Genomic DNA, 13,045 nt, shown 5'->3' with positions numbered 1-13,045 from the left:
TCAAACATCATCCTAGGTCCTTTCCCACCTCCCTCCAGTATTTCATTCCAGTTTACTCCTCATTGATAAAGCACCCTCTTAAAATGAATATGCATCATGTTATATATAACATATACGTTTATCTACAGAACCAATACAATGCAGAGTTCCATGAAACAGGACGGACCCATGGAGTCGAGTTACAGAGATAAACCCACTAACATAAAAACAGCTCAGTAATGGTTAAATTACTAAGAACTGTGCCCCCTCCCCGAAAATAAACAAACGGGACACATCCAAAAAGAGATAGATATACCTAAAACGTAACGCAGAAATGAGCAATAGCACAGATTAACCTAAAGAATGATACCCAATAGATAAAAAGTTACCCCAAAACATCCAGTAAAGGAGATACGCAATTCTGTGGATCCCCAGAACGCAAAACACAGAACAAACTCAGAGCGTTTACAGTCACGTCACGGGAGAGTGACTTCTCAAAATCTGTAGAGTTTTATCTACACAACATAAACTCTCCTTCGGAGGGGAAGAGGGGCGAATGAGTAACTGCCACGCTAGACGGGTATTGTAGATGATGGGGAACTCTGAAAGATAATTTTTGACCAGGATAAGGGATAAGACCGGGAACACACCAATCACACCGCCAAGCGTCTTTGGAAGGATGATCAAAAGGCGAGCCTTGATCACCAGCCGTTTACTTTTCGGTGTTGCTCTGGCATTTCAGGAGAGACTGCGGTCTGCTGTGCGAACTTTTGCCCACACTCCTCCCACTGTGGAGCCCAATCCAACTGCATGGATTGTTCCCGCAAGGCGAATTATTCAGGACCCAGTGTTCCTGGAAGGCACGTGAAACAAAGTCCGGAGGCTCACGACAAAATCAGACAGCACCTGTTTCTGAATGAAAGGTCTTCAACCTGAAATGTTAACTCTGCTACTCTCTCCACAGATGCTGCCCGACCTGCTGAGTGTTCACAGCATTTTCTGTTTCGGTTGCAGATTTCCAACATCTGCAATTTTCTTTCCCTGTAAGCAAGATGCCAAAGACAGACCGCTGTGCAGTGCGGCGCCTCTAAGTCCCCGCACAACCGTGTAAGAGGACAGAACGACCGTAAAGCTCTCCAAATAAATATTGCTCAATGCATGAATACATTGACCGCCTGTATCGGTATGCACTGTCGATGCACGTATTCCTCAGTGAAAATATTTTCAAATAAAAAAAACCTCATGGAAAAGTCATTAAAAAGTCACTGAGTGTTCGGGAATGAGTCAGTAGTGAGTCCCGCACAACGCATTTTCTCACACGGATAATTGGATCGGCCCCGGAACGCGGTAGTTTCATTCATGAAATCAAATACTAATTAACAATTGAGAAAAGCCACTAGCTTCCCCCCCCCCAATCTCGCACAGCTGTTAAAGGTAGAGGGATCTCAAGGCATCCAACGAGAGAGGCTGGGTAAAATAGCATTAAATGGTTAGGGCCTGGAAAAACTGGAAAAGCGACCCAGGTGGGATTTATCATCGGGAGTGTTGGTGGACACGTGCACAGGGTAACCTGGTAACACAAATGCACCGCCAAGAATTGATGTGGTGGATATTGATAGAAAGGGGATAGTCCATGAATCGCGGTACTGTGTCGGCAGCGGGGACCGAACCCCAGCCGTTGCCGCGACCGACCTGCTAGTGCATTTGCCACGGTTTCACCCGCATCCCCAGTGTCTGCCTCCGTGGGATTCTTCCCTCTCCCCCGGTGGTCGTACCATGCGCACGGTCCCCCGAGAGCGCAAGGGTCGGGGCATGCCGTTGGCTGACTTGGGCGATGAGATTGGGACGGTGTCTTCGCCTTTTTTAATCGGCTTCACAGTTCGGGTCGAGGCTTTTAAAAGGGGGGCGTGCGGACTGCCGGAGAGGCTGGGGGCGTGGAGCTTCCAAACACGCCATCAAAACATTGCAAACCACACACAACTGGCAATTCAAAAAATAATTCACTCTCCCCACCGCTTTGGAAGTTGCCATTTGGGAGAATTTGATTTGACTCTCTCTCTCTGAAACGACAATGCCCGGTGGCTTATTTCTCCACTTCAGCCTCACTGGGACTTTGCCAGCTTTTTACTTGCTTGCATTCCTCCCCGTGCTCGCTCGCCTCTCGGCATCGGCGCAGGTCGGGGAAAGAAAATCGGCGGCGGCAGGTCTGAGCCAAGCCCGGAGGGGAATGAAGACTCTCATTCTGTTGGACGTAGACATCAGGGGTTCAGTGCGGAGCGTCAGCGAAAACTTTCTGTCAATTCAGCTGGACCCGGCGGTGCTGCACAATGGTTGGATTGACTTTTTAAGGTAGAGTCTTACTTAACTGCGAGACAAGAAAATAAATTCCGTTTTAATGTTAAGAAACAATTCTATTTCTCCCTGGGTGACATCGCCCACATGAAATTGACGGGCGTATTTTCATTCGACGAAGTGTTTTTAGTTCATTTTTCAAACGAGCGCAGCATCAAAATCGACCGATATCCCTTTGTAATTTGAACAAAAGCACCATCATTTCTCTTCTGTGTATCCGACGTGGCATTTTTCGTTTCTAATCCCCGCCGATTTATGATCCGGTTTGTTCGAGATGTTCAGTTCTGGGCTATAGTTTAAAGAAAACTCTCAGCTTGTTAAATTTAGGAGCGATTTGAAAATGCAACTTAATTTCAAGAGAACCAACAGACAATAGTCGCCGAATTCGATGAAACGAAACTATTTGTGTTCTCAGATCAGGAAATAGTCTATGAAGGAGTGATTAGTAGCCGCCAGAATTATACCCCAAAACATTAACGGTGAAATTGAGAGAACTGTGTATTTTACACATGGGAATGGGGATATAATTTCAGTTCAACTAAACCATATATCGTAAAACGTGAGACATCAGATTTTTAAATTAAAACAATTCGGGGAGTATTTAACATAACCCCACAACGTAGCTGGTTTAACAATCTCCCAGGACTATGAAATAAATCCGCTCCCTTCCCTCCTATCTCCTAGTGGGTTTTCGTTTTTTAAAAATAAACTTTTTTTTAAAGAAATACAATAGCGACCCATCTCCACCTCTCTCACCGCGGATTGAGGAAAATTGAATAGATTACATTTAGTTACATCACACAGTAATGTAAAAATTTGCAGAATTCCGTTGGGCCAAAAAAGTTCAGAATATTCGGTGTGAAATCATTTATAAAACTGATTATTTCATGGTGCTAGGGACGCAAATGTCATTTTTAAACTTCTTAGTATTTTGGATTTTTGCTTGCAACTTTTTTATCAGGGTTGTAACCAATAGTTCGCGTATTAGTTATTGTGTGCGAGTATACGTTGGTGGTATATCGTTATGCAGTTCAGTGAAAAATCCTCAACTCCCAAAATATCTTAAAGAGCAGAATCGCGCTTCATACGCATTGTAACGGAAGCTCCCGAACTGGACTGTAAATAAACGAACTTCCTTAAAAAATAATTCTTCTTAAACCTTACCACTAAAGAGCGCAGGCAGCTTTTGATTTACTAACGTTTGGCGGCTGAAACTCAGATTTTAGTCTCCGCGTAAGACCTACATTTGACAAAGGCCTTACCATAAATTATTCGCAACACACTAAAAAGTTTTGGGTGTTTTCAAATTAATATTCTAATCCGCAGAGAAATCAAAATTAAGCTCTTTGCTTTTAGGAATAAACCTCTCCAAATGACGTCTCCCTCGCTACTAATGTTCGGTTCGCGCAGTCTACGCGGAGATGAAACTTTACAGGCAAGGTTGAGGTGAAATATTCTTTCTGAAAACCCACAGCTCCAAAAAGCTGGTAACTTTGGCTCGAGGGTTATCCCCCGCCTTCCTCTGGTTCGGTGGAAAAAGGACGGATTTTCTACAATTCCAGAATCACCGAAATCTGGCGAAACACCGAGGCGAGCTGGGGCCCGATTACTATCTCAAAAACTACGAAGACGGTATCTGAATCTTTCTCTTCTAAGGCCTCTTGAACTATCAGCGCTCCTTTCGGTGTATTTTCCATTCTAGCCAAGTCGTATAAACTGGCTAAATACCGCTTGATACAGAAATTACAAAAATTAACTTCTGAAATTTATATGTTAGACAAATAATGCGTAAATTTAACGAATAAAGTTTAGCATTTATTATATTTAAAGCGCTTTATATCTCTCGAGGCATTTTACATTAGTTATTTGTAATTAAATATATACACATTTCAGACTCCATATTGTCCTTCTATTTATTGCAATGTATATTTCCACGTGTTCTAATACAACATATAGATCTGCCCTATATCACAAAGTGTACGTTGTCAAGCTGTGGGGTAATTTACGAGTTGCCCATATAATTTACCACGGGTCAAACTGTCAATAGACACCGTGCAAAACACTGTGTGTATCTCCCAGCCAAGTTGTAGTGCGGGGTGTCGTTTCTCGTTTACCGTTGCTTTTGATCGAGATGGTCAGGACCCGGGACAAAATGCCCCGGTTTGTTTGGTGGGTGCCGACTGTAAACGATTTTAAAATGAAAATTCGCCTGTAAATCTGTTTTCCGAAGGGGTAAGGAGGGATTGTTAAATACTGTAATTTCATCTGATCGCCGGCATGTTGTGTTTATAATTTCAGATATTGTCCGGAGTGATATTGCCCTGGATAAACAGAAGGGCTGTAAAATTGCGCAGCATCCAGATATTATGCTGCAGTTACAGAGAGAAAAGGCGTCGCAGATGCAGATCGTCCTGACCAAGGAACACTTTTCCAACACCTACAGCAACATCACAATAACGGGTAGGAAGAACTGCGCGGGGCGAGCTTGGTGCTTGGAAGAGGGCGTGTTGGGGCTTCGGTTGACTAAAGGACTTGTCTACCCAGGTTAACCGCGGTGTGCGGGGCGAGAGGGAGATTGCTTGAGGCGTGGAGTGTTCGGCGAAGCCTGCCTCAGCAGCACCCATCTTTTGCAATGTTGTGTGTCGAAATTTTGAACCCAGGTTGTCTTTTCTGCGTATTACAATCCCCTCAACGCGAATTTTAGTTGGCAGAGGAACCAGAAATATAGACATGATTCTTTTAGTTGAAAAAAATATCAGGTGTTTCATGACAATCGTTGCAAGTAACAGCTTAATGTCGTGGTTTACGAATTTGCATCCATTTTTCATGTGTAGTTTTGGGGGATAAAAGTGCCGTGTATAATGCAAAGAAGCAATCCGAAGCGTTTTAAATTTAGCTTGCGGAAAATGCGTGGGACACAGTGTGGCCATCGCATGAAGTGTCCCATTTGCAAGGAGTGGAGCTGTTGCATTTGACGTGGCCTTTGGACTGGTTGTATCAGTCGCACGTCGTACAGTTGTAGCTTGTGACGTACCTGCTTTGTTGCGCTGTGCTGCCTACAGGCGATGCACTATTCGCATGTAGTGAACCATTTGTTGCATTACACTTGGTGAACCCGTTGCATATGGTGTCCTGCTCTTTGTTACGGTTGTTTTGTTTCTTTTGTCCTAGATGCACGTGGTGTACCAGTTGCAAGCAGTGTACTGATGCATGTTGTGTACAAGTTACATTTGACATGCTAATTTCATGTGCATGCAGTACATATTTCGTACAGGTATCATGCAGTGTACCAGTTGAATGTGGTGTACAATTGGCATTTAATGTGCATAATGTATTTTATGTATTAGTTTCACAGGGCGAACTAAATATGTGTGGTCTTGTCCAATTATATATGGTGCACTAGTCAGGGTCCCTAAGTGGGAGAAACAAATAGCGATTTTTGTCTTAAACTGATCCGTCAACTGTTTTCTGCTAATGCACTTACTTGTTGATCAATTGCAGTTTGTCTGCTAAACAATTTGTGTTTAACTGCACTCAAAGTACTGGGATTTCAGATTCCATACTGCTTGAAACACACTTAAATATATCAGAGAGCGAGTGGTACTGAATGAAGTCCTGTTCTGAAATATTACATAATGATGTTGTCATGTGTTGGTGAATATCGTCATGAAAATGATCCACTGTTTCAAGTATCTCAGATCTGATCATAATGAGATTAGAAATGTTGCTTTTAATGCACAGTCCTCCTCCATACTGGTAGTGATGAGCAATTCGTAGTTGGCAAACCTGTGTCACATGATATGGTTCACTCTGAGGCAAGTTGTAACAGGATGGTATATGGGCAAGTGTATTTGGGCACAGAACCTTGCTACCCAGATGGCTGGTATACCCAGTGGCCAGAAGCAGTGAGAGGAAGTGAGTGGGAGGGCACTTAGCCCTGGCATTAATCATATGGGGTGGTAAACTTATAAAGTTCTCAGGAAGCATAGGGACTAACTTTGTAAGTTTAGATTTATTTTTGCTTGGCTGGAACTGTGAGCTCAGATCTATGAGAGTTGGGGTTTCAAACTGCAGGCTGTCCCCAGCTTACGAACACACAACTTATGGACACCCCTACATGCAAATGAGCTCCCATAATATTATTAAATTCAAAAGACCGATGTACCTACATACGCTCATTCTACGAGCGGCAGAACTAGTTTCCCCTCTCTCTCTGCTTTTAGTAGTTGTTCTTTCTTATCAGTCTTGTGTGTCTTTGATGCCATTCATTACAATACAGTGGAGGTGTTGTTACCATATCAAGTGATTCTTGTGTATTTTCTGACTTATGGACAAAACCAGAACCCAATCATTACCCTGGGACAGCCTGTACTCAGCTCTGCATGAAAACCAGATCGGGTCCTATTTATGGAATTGAGTGCAACGACAATTCCTAAGCTACTTGGCCAGGGATAGTTAATGAGATAAGAGACAACATTGAGCTGAAAGACACCAAAAACTATCACAGGTCCTGGTAATGAAGAGCAATAGAGGAACAACAAAAGACAGTAAAGCCGTAAGAAGGGAGTATGAAAAGAAACTTGCAAGGGATAGCAAAGCCAGTGCAAACAATTTTTATCTTTGTGTTGGGTGTAAAAGTAATCAGAAGCAAAGTGATATTATAAACAAAATTAAGGAAATTGCCAACGTATGAATAATCCTTTGTTCCAGTATTTATGATAGGGGAAGGGGAGAGCATGCTTAATGTCCTGAGGAAGTTAACATTGAATCGATGATGAGATCTCACCAAAGCTCTTGGAAGCAAAATGGCTGTAGTGGAGAATATAATGACACCAAGGAGTAGATGGTTGACATCCTAGGGTTTTAGAGGGATAAGATAAGATATTTATTAGTCACATGTACATTGAAACACACAATGAAATACATCTTTTGAGTAGAGTGTTCTGGGGGCAGCCCGCAAGTGTCGCCACTCTTCCAGTGCCAACATAGCATGCCCACAACTTCCTAACCCGTACGTCTTTGGAATGTGGGAGGAAACCAGAGCAAACCCATGCAGACATGGGGAGAACGTACAAGCTCCTTACAGACAGCGGCCGGAATTGAACCTGGGTCTCTAGCACTGTAATAGCGTGACGTTAACCGCTACACTAGCAGGTGAGAACATTGCAGATGCATTAATTGTAGTCTTCCAAAGCTCTCTCAGTTCAGGAACTGCGCCTTTCCATTGGGAAGTTGCTCATGCCATGCTATTGTTTAAGATAGTTGAGAGAGGTAAACCAGGGATTATAAAGCAGTTCAGAGATGCAAGAGATTCTGCAGATGCTGGAATTTGGAACAACACACACACAAAATGCTGGAGGAACTCAGCAGGTCAGGCAGGATCAACGGAGGGAAATAAACAGTTGACGTTTTGGGTGGAAACCCTTCATCAGGAATTGCTGATTATAAACCTAATATCCAATGTCACGAAGTTGCAAGAACTTGATCATAAGTCCGGAGTAAGTGAACACCTTGACATTTTCAATAATATCAGAATATGCTGAAAACACTCAGCAGGGTAGGCAGCATCTGTGGAGAAAGAAAAATGTTTCATGCCAAAGTGAAAGTAAGAAAGCTAGTTCTAAGCTGCAGAGAGGAAGGAGAGGGATGGATAGGAGGAAGGGAATATCTCTGATAGGGCGAGACCAGGGATGTCCAGGTGACTCTAATATTTACAGAGCCATCTGGTTGATGAGGGAAGTTGGACATGGAGAGAAAACAAGCAGCAGAACACGTTAAAGCCGTGAAATGCAGGTCTGAGCTACTGCTGAACCTGAAACTAGTCAAAGTTGAGTTTATTGTCAGATGCACAAGTCCATGAGTGCACAGGTGCAATGAGAAACTTACTTGTAGCAGCATCACAGGCACATAGCGTCAGATAAGCAGCATTCACAAGAAAAACATAAATTATATACTATCTTAATAAGAAAGAACACAATTAGAACAAAAAAAATCCATTTTGGTGCAAAATGATCAAATAGTGTTGCTAAACTGTAGTGATTAGGGTTTTACCAAAAGGAAAAATATTGGAAATGCCCAGCAGGTCAGACAGTGTCTGTGGAGAGAGAAAAACTGAGTTAACTTTACAGATGAACAACCTTAATGCAGAATCAGATAGTTTGTTTCAAATTTGAAAAAAAAGTTAATTGAAACTTTGAATTCGCTGGCACGTCCCCGAGATTGTAATGGGCCCAGATGGATGATGTGATGTTGTTTCTCAAGCTTGCGTTGGGCCTCACTGGAACAGTGTAGTAGGCCATGGACAGACAGTGGACATAGTCGGAGTGGGATGGAGAATTAAAGTGAAAGGCATTGGAAGCTTGGGGTTTTCCCTGTGGATTGAATGGAGGTGCTCTGAAAAGCCATCTATAAAGCCAGTGGATCTATTTTGTTAGGAGTTTGAGCAGGATTGGTATGTCACCAAAGATACTTAAAAATTTCTATAGATGTACGGTGGAGAATTGGTTTATTATTGTCACATGTACTGAGGTACAGTGAAAAATTTGTCTTGCATACCGTCCACATGGATCAATTCATTACAACAGTGCATTCAGGTAGTACAAGGTAAAACAATAATAAAATGCAGAATAATGTGTTACAGTACAGAGAAGGTGCAGTGCAGGTAGACAATAAGGTGTAAGGTCACAATGAGGTAGATTGTGAGGTCAAGAGTCCACCATATCGTATAAGGGAACCATTCAATAGTCTTACAACCACGGGATAGAAGCTGTCCTTGAGCCTGGTGGTATGTGCTTTCAGGTTTTTGTGTCTTCTGCCTGATGGGAGAGGGGTGAAGAGCGAATGTCCAGGGTGGGCAGGGTCTTTGATTCTGCTGGCTGCTTTACTGAGGCAGCAAGAAGTTGCTGTGGCTGCACCACAGCCTGGTATGGAGGCTCCAATGCGCACACGATTGCAAGAGGCCGCAGAGGGTTGTAGGCTCAGCCAGCTCCATCATGGGTACAGCCCTCCCCATCATCAAGGACATCTTCAAAAGGTGGTGCCTCGAGAAGGCGGCATCCATCACTAAGGACCGTCACCATCTGGGACATTCCCTCTTCTCCTTACTCCCATCGGGGAGGAGGTACAGAAGACCCACAATGATTCAGGAACAGCTTCTTCCCCTCCACCATCAGATTTCTGACCAGTCCAGGAACCCATGAACACTACCTTGTTATTCATTATTTCTGCACTATATATTTATTTTTATAATTTATAGTAATTTTATGTCTTTGCACTGTACTGCTGCCGCAAAACAACAAATTTGACATCATCTCAGTCAGTGATAATAAATCTGATTCTGAAGCCTATCTGTGTTTTACTCCTCTAATGCAGAGGAGACCGCATTGTGAGTACCAAGTGCAATACACTACATATAAGAAGTAAATGCATATTGGATTTGTTGTAGATATTAATTGTGAGATTGATAAGTTTTTGTTAACCAAGGATATCAAAGAACATGGAATAAAGGTTGGTGAATGGAGTTCGGTCACAGATCAGCTATGAACTCATCGAATTGTGGAGCCGACTCAGAGATTGAATAGGCAACTCTTCCACTGTTTTTCTCAGTAACTGGAAGTAACTGTGCAATCGTACTATAACAGATGAATTATTGAAGTTTTATCATCCAGCTCAGCATCAAACTTAGTGTAAATCCTTGTACGGTATCATGCTCTAGGCACCAGACTTTTAAAACGAGCACAATTTAAACCATTTTTGAGGAGATATTCTTTGAAGGGGACATGTGCATAATTACTTAATTTATCTTGATGTGTTCATTGACTTGGAAAATGAATATTTTCTGATGTTCTTACATAATCCATGCAGCTGTTACTCCCATATAAGGAGAGGGTATGAACACACCAGCACGATAAGGAAAGCAGAAAATGCTTGTCCTACTCAGCAGGTCAGGCTGCATCAGTGGGAGGAGACACAGAGCTAACATTTCAGGTCAAGCACCCTTCACCAGAACTAGGAGAGGAGACAATAGGTACTGCAGGGAGAATGGACGAAGAGGTGTGTCTCTGATAGGATAAAACCACGGTGACCACCATGATAAGCTGTAAACGTAGTCACCCTGGTCTTACCCCATCAGAGATATCCCCCTTTCCCACACTCCCTGCGGCTTCTTGAGTCTCCATTTCAGTTCTGATGAAGAGTCTTTGACCTGAAGGCTCTGTTTCTCTTCCCACAGATGCGGCCTGACCTGATGAGTATTTCCAACATTTTCTGTTTTTATTTTAGATTTCCAATATCTGAAGATTTGTTTGATTTTTCACATCAGTACGATCCTTGAAATGGGAACCTTGATCAATTATTCCATTGATCTGGCTTGAGAGAGTTATTGCTGTTTACCATGGTGCTGTGGAATTATAAATCTGACATCCCAATAAACACAATCTGGCTTAACATGAAGAATTATTAGAAAATTAGAGCGTATTAGCTATAAGGAGAGGTTGGACAAACTAAGGTCGTTTTTAGATAATAAGATATCTTTATTAGTCACATGTGCGTCGAAACACACAGTGAAATGCGTCTTTTGCATAGTGTTCTGGGGGCAGCCCGCAAGTGTCGCCACACTTCCAGCGCCAACATAGCATGCCCACAACTTCCTAACCAGTACGTCTTTGGAATGTGGGAGGAAACCGGAGCACCTGCAGGAAACCCACGTAGACACGGGGAGAATGTACAAACTCCTTGCAGACAGTGGCTGGAATTGAACCCAGGTTGCTGGCGCTGTAATAGCATCACGCTACCCGCTACACTACCGAGCTCTGGAGGCTGAGGGGAGACCTGATAGAGATGTATAAAATTATGAGAGACATCGATGGAGTAGACAGAGTCTTTTTCCCAGGGTAGAAATGTCAAATACTAGAGGGCAAAGCTTTAAGGTGAGAGGGGGAAAGTTTAAAGGAGATGTGTGGGTTAGAGAGAGTGGCAGGTACCGGGAATGGGCTGCCAGGGGAGCTGGTGGAAGCAGACACAATAGTGGTGTTAAGAGGCATTTAGACAAGCCATGAACATGCAGGGAATGGTGGGCTGTGGATCGTGTGCAGGCAGATGGGTTTAATCTAATTTGGCATCATGGTCAGCATAGACATGGTGGGCTGAAGGACCTGTCCCTGTGCTGTACTGTTCCATGTAGTTATGCAAAACTGCTTAATCACGTTCACTTCTTTCTGGACAAGAATATAAAAGGAAAGGGACCAGCTATGGTCTCACTGATTTGTTGAGCAGCCTGAAGGCAAGATAAGATAAGATTTCTTTATTAGTCACGTGTACATCGAAACACACAGTGAAATACATCTTTTGCGTAGAGTGTTCTGGGGGCAGCCCACAAGTGTCGCCACGCTTCTGGCACCAATGTATCATGCCCACAACTTCCTAACCCGTACGTCTTTGGAATGTGGGAGGAAACCAGAGCACCCGGAGGAAACCCACGCAGACACGGGGAAGAATGTACAAACTCCTAATGGACAGCGGCCGGAATTGAACCCGGGTCGCTGACGTTGTAAAGCGTTACGCTAACCGCTACACTACCGTGCCTGTACTTGTTATGTGCTCGCGATTAGAAATTTTCTAATCCTGTCTACAATCCTGGACGAAACCTTCCTCCTTTAATACAGTAGTCAGCCACAGCTCAGAACCAATTTGAACACCAAGAGGTTTGCAGGACTGAAGTTGTGAGAGATGATCTTATGGTCACTTAAGACTTAGAGGGGGCTTAATGAGGTAGCTGCTGAGAGAAAGTTTCCCCTTATAGGGAATCTGGGACTGGGGACATCTTGTCAGAAGAGGTTGCAGATTTAAGACAGAAATGAGGGGGAGCTTCATTTCTCAGAGTTGTGAATCTTCTACCCTAAGCAGCCTTGGATGCTAAATCATTGAATGTACTCATGCCTGAGACGGCAGGATATTTGGACTGTTGAGGAGTCTAGGGTTAGGGGAATAGTCAGGAAAATGGAATTGGTGGCAAGATCATATGTTATTGAATGGTAGAGCAAACCTGAGGTGCTGCATGACTCACTCCTGCTCCTATTTCTTATGTTCTTGTATAAGTCATAGCTCAACTCTAGGTAATACGGTAATTTTCACCGAACAGGAACTGCTTCTCAGCTATGTGAAATGTTCAGGGTATTTATGACGTTACAGTGCTGAACTCTCACCTTGTGATGTGATTTTAATCAATCTCGACTCTGTGGCTACATTATTGTTTAAACTGTACAACCTGTTTCAGCCAAGGGAAAAAAATTCTTCCCCCTTCATTTTCTCCTCTCTGCCTTTGGCTTGAGCTCATGTTGAGAATATATGGTGGCTGGTATCTCACTTCCAAGTACCTGTGATTCTGATGTGATATCAGGGGGTTAATGACACACAACCAAAATATCATTTTAACTTCATGTAGTAGAAAGGATTGACAATTGGAGAGGAGGAGAGTTTAGTACACCCAATCCCCACAGTCTTCTCTCGCGCTACAAACCTTTGAGATCTCTGTGCTCCTCCAGTTCTGAGCATCCCTGACTTTAATAGCTCCATCATTGGTGGCTATGCTATTAACTACCTGGGCCTCAAGCTCTGGAATTTCCTCTCTAACTCTCTCTGTTTTTCTTTCTCTCTCTATTTAAGACTTTCCTTAAGGACCTATTTCTTCCATTAAACTTTCGGCTCTCTTCTGTAA

The 13,045-nt window shown here is 43.2% G+C and overlaps 1 protein-coding gene across 2 annotated transcripts in view; it reads left to right on the top strand.

The window, feature by feature from the left end:
- The first annotated feature begins 1,393 nt into the window (after window positions 1-1,393).
- hpse2 (heparanase 2) overlaps window positions 1,394-13,045 on the top strand; it is a 268,332-nt gene continuing 256,680 nt past the window's right edge. Inside the window, exons 1-3 of one of the 2 annotated variants that reach the window (XM_052027869.1) lie at window positions 1,394-2,328; window positions 3,806-3,963; window positions 4,630-4,791. In XM_052027869.1, the coding sequence (XP_051883829.1) occupies window positions 2,051-2,328; window positions 3,806-3,963; window positions 4,630-4,791 (598 nt within the window). In that variant the 5' untranslated portion in view covers window positions 1,394-2,050. The remainder of the gene's footprint in view (window positions 2,329-3,805; window positions 3,964-4,629; window positions 4,792-13,045) is intronic. The other variant, XM_052027870.1, reaches the window with a different exon arrangement.

The sequence above is a fragment of the Pristis pectinata genome, chromosome 12 (assembly GCF_009764475.1).
Source record: "Pristis pectinata isolate sPriPec2 chromosome 12, sPriPec2.1.pri, whole genome shotgun sequence".
Lineage (NCBI taxonomy): Eukaryota > Metazoa > Chordata > Chondrichthyes > Rhinopristiformes > Pristidae > Pristis > Pristis pectinata.
The sequence above is the reverse complement of the archived record's forward strand: the minus strand, read 5'-3'. Positions and strand labels throughout refer to the sequence as shown.